We start from the raw sequence: 4,392 nt of genomic DNA, 5'->3' as shown, positions 1-4,392 counted from the left end.
TGATAACATTATCAATGTTGGACAAAGAAAATTCAGAAAAGTGACAAGGTGATAACTTCTTTTATTGAGTGGCAGGGCCAGAACCTAGTAGTACCTAAACAACGAACAAGGTGCATAATTAGCCCAACACAATTAGCTCAACAGTGTGCAATAGTACTAAACAACAACGTGAGTCCCGCTACACAAGACACGAGCAAAGGTACAAAAAGTCACACTGAAACAAGGGCACCCTACAAATAGAATAACAGTAAGATCAACAAGCCAAATCACGAATCTGAAGCTGCAGCCCATTAACAAGAAAGAGACATTCAATAGACACGGTACAAGAGAGAGAGGATAACAACACAATACACCAGAACTCGCACTTGGGCCTTTCCACAAGATAGTCCTACTCCCCATTTATAGAAGTGAAATCTTATACAGAAGCTCAAAGAACTTCATAAGAAGGCGCAATAAGTCATCTATAAGAACAGTTACATAAGCCTTACACACTAACAGAAGCTTGCAAATGAACAGCATGAAACACTCAATTAAATCACGAATTGTGTGACACAAAAAGGGTAAATCACAAGCACGAATTTAGTGACATCAATTGCATAAATCACAAGGAATAAGAGTGTTACACAAATTTATTATAAACACCTATACAAAGCAAAGACAATCACAGAGAGCCAAACATGCATTAGAGTCTTAACAAAAGAACACAAGATAAACATTGACACAAATACGTGTAACAAGTACATATATACTAGAAGGTACTAGAGACAAATCTGCGGTCAAACACATACGAGTTCAAACGCCAGCCTAAAATTGATTGACATGACGTGTTAGAACAACATAAGGCGAGACAACAGATCGGGCACACGAACGATCTTGAGCAACATCGAACGCAGCCACACACACCTCAACACCATAGGTGATCATGCTCAACATTGAGCTCTCATAATACAATTATGCGCTTATAACACTTAGTACACATACAAAGCAGAGTCCAAAGCATACGATTGAAGATAATAAAAAGTTACAAACTAGTTCAATCAATCAGATCTGACAATCACCAGCCAGCAAGCCGTGAAATTGCAAAGCCAATGCACATAGATCACAATCAGGGTACACACGTAGACACCTACACATGAGAAACATAGAACACGGTGCAAATTAAGAACAACGCTTACACATGAAGGCTAGAAGGTACACACAACAAGCATGTACAATGCAGTGAAGACTAGTAACGCACTCCACGCTACAAGTCATTCCAACACCAGGAATCACACACACACATCCAAAGTTACCTCAAGCAACTCAGCAAAAGGGAACTAATTCATGGACATCACATGAAAAGATGAGATTACAACGATTGAGCTTCAGTCACGGAGTACACAACCCACAGTGAGAGTCTAAGACATGGTTTGGCAATAGCTTGAGACAGTAACACAAAGCATCATTCTTCCAATCCACAAAAATACCAGAAGCCCACAGACTCTATAAGGTGCACACCAGCAGTGCAAATTTGCAATTCACTAAACAATACATAGATATCAGAAGTTCGGTACAATAACAACCACACACAAAGCGGACAATACGATATACATATCAAAAGTTCGGTACAGTGCCATGCGACACAAGTATAAACTAAATCTCAAAGTCACAGAGACAGTTGAATCCAACACACGCACACAGTGAAATCACACTAACACAAGCACAACAGTTGACCAAACGATATACATCTATCAGAAAACGGTGACGTATGCACAACAGTTGACTAAACGATATACATGTATCAGAAAACGGTGACGTATGCACAACAGTGGACTAAATAATAATAATGATAATATATATATATACGAGTTCGGTACAGTGCCATAAAACACAACCACATTGCCACATGTTTTTATAAATCAATTTATAAACCAAAAGTTGCACATACAGCAAACTGAGTGTACGCAAGAAGCCAGGTTTATCGCAAGTACGCAAATAAACCGGGATAAACTCAAGTTTATCCACTTCAACCAAAAATTCGCAATATAAGCCCAGGTATTGCAAAGAACGTCGAATTGAGCAGAGCAAGGGCAAGTCACTACACACGTCTTCACTACTTGACATTAAGGAAGCACAAACAAAGGTAATCAATCGATTTTACTGAAATTTGCGTGTGCGCATAAGAGAAACTTATACTCGACGTTAGACAACATTGGGTAACTACGCAGTCTGACACAGCAATAAACGTATCACACGCAGCATAGTCAATGACTTCTGCTCCATATCAACGAACACGTACAGCACGACGAAGCCTACGCACACAAGTGAGCTCAAACAGAACACAGACTAGAAGCAACACAAGTCATACGACCAGGACACGTCTAGAAACAGCACCCACAATGCCAGTTTCGCAAGCATCGTCACGCACTTCTACCCCACACACTGGGGATAGAGCGATGCACATCGACGATGAGTCCAAACCAGCGCGAGCTCCAATGGATCCAGCGATGAGTGAGTATAACATAGTCTTGGACAAGACCATCTATGAGCACAACTACTACATTGTAGATATACTAGTAGACAAGTTGTATGTACAAACAGCGGACGATCCCATTGACATCAAAGCATTCGACAAACTGTGCAAAGCTTTCCATGAAGAACAACCCAAGCAATTAATTACAGTAATAGATGAGTGGTTAGTAGAGCTATATAATAAAGCTATGAAGAACTGTGACAAAAGTGATCACGATTAGTGCATTGCGATCAGTGACTTTATGAGCGAGTTAACTCTAACTAGATCTCACGAAGGGGACAAAGCTTCAGAACCAGAACTGAACAAACTACTCAAGATGAGTGAGTTCCCTAAGTGGCCAATAGGCAAACAGATCAGCATGGCTGATTGTCGTGATACAATTGAGTTTGTATCTGTAGCCAACGACTAGCACAAACATGCCATTGATACAGTACCTGTCATAAGTACAAGAGTTGCTCAGACAGACAGACGCAACAGAAGTACCACGCACTGCACTGAACAATATACGTAGTACCAAAAAGCTTGGCAAGACTTCACTGATGTGGAAGACTACAATATATTGATCATTGACAACCTACGTTGCACTCCAGTAGACTATCTACTCGAGAAGTGGCTCAACGACTTCAAGGACACTCGTATGAATGTCGGAGTACGGGCAGCACGGTTGCGTCGCAGAATGTTTGAGTTAGAGAAGCGTTACAGGGGCACGGAGAGAGAGGCTATCAATTGGCAACTCCTCAAAGCATCGCGTTACCAAGTACTAGTCATGTACGGTTTGCACACGGAATCGGACAAACTGATCAAGCTCAGACAAAACCAGACGGTAGTAGTGGACACTTATCTGACATCTCAGAGAATGAACTCACCGAAGTCATGATCCGACAAGTAACGATACTACAAGCTAATCGCAAACGTGAAAACAAGCGAGCGAAAAACGCAATTGCTCATGAGCCACGAGCCACGAGCCCCAGACTGGACGTACCTCTAGGGGGTACATCCTGAGGGGGGGGGACCACCAAGAGGGGGAGGCCTACCAAGAGGTGGAGGTCCACCAAGAGGTGGAGGTCCACCAGGAGGGCAAGGCAGAGGTCGTCCCATATGACAGGCCACTGACACCCCAGCGACGCGAGGACCACGACCTTGCCCACACTGTGATATAAACCCTTCACCACATGCGTTCAGCAAGTGCCCCAACAAAGCGGAAAACAACCGTCTAAAGGCAGAAGCACGAGCAGCCCAACAGAACCAAACCGTCCATGTCGATCTGTTGGCTATCACAAATGGCAATAAGGTGCAAGAGATGGATGAAGATCTTTGAAAAGCTTGGTGGTCGGAGGCTAACATGATAAACATGGTAGATATTGTGAATGCACACACTAATGAAGAAATGTTGTTAATAAATGCGGATGATATTGATTACACACCCATTTTCTTTACTTCCGAATCTACGAGACAAAAGATTGCACATAGACATACAAATCAATGGCACCACGTACAATGCACTAGTACACTTAAGGGCACACCCCTCTTGTATGGACCGAAGTGTAGTAACTGAACTATACCTATCTGTAAAAGCACAACCTGGATACATACAACTCGCACAATCAGATGCAAGAGTACAACGCACAGGCTCCACAGAAGTATGTGATATAAAATATGGAGGCAGAAAAACGTCAAACTGCTTCGAGGTACTTGACCTCCCAGGATGGACATTTTACCATACTTGGGCATATACTTAGCGGGAATAATTAACCCACTAATATCGACAGATGTCAAGTGGGAATCACTTCTTACACCACATGAAGAAGACCCTGAACATGAACAAGAAGGATTCAGAGAATCACTCTCAGACTTGTTAGAACAAAATGGGTAGATACCAC

General features: G+C 42.3%; 1 protein-coding gene across 1 annotated transcript; it reads left to right on the top strand.

Annotated features, from left to right (window-relative positions):
• Positions 1-2,378: 2,378 nt before the first annotated feature.
• Positions 2,379-2,732, top strand: SARC_09360 (hypothetical protein; the record flags this gene model as incomplete). Its single annotated transcript, XM_014296625.1, has 1 exon — positions 2,379-2,732. The coding sequence occupies one exon, from the start codon at positions 2,379-2,381 to the stop codon at positions 2,730-2,732; it is 354 nt and encodes a 117-aa protein (XP_014152100.1).
• Positions 2,733-4,392: the final 1,660 nt, after the last annotated feature.

The sequence above is a fragment of the Sphaeroforma arctica genome (genome assembly GCF_001186125.1).
Source record: "Sphaeroforma arctica JP610 unplaced genomic scaffold supercont1.943, whole genome shotgun sequence".
Classification (NCBI taxonomy): domain Eukaryota; class Ichthyosporea; order Ichthyophonida; genus Sphaeroforma; species Sphaeroforma arctica.
Note: the sequence above shows the minus strand (reverse complement) of the source record. Positions and strands in the feature narration are given on the sequence as shown.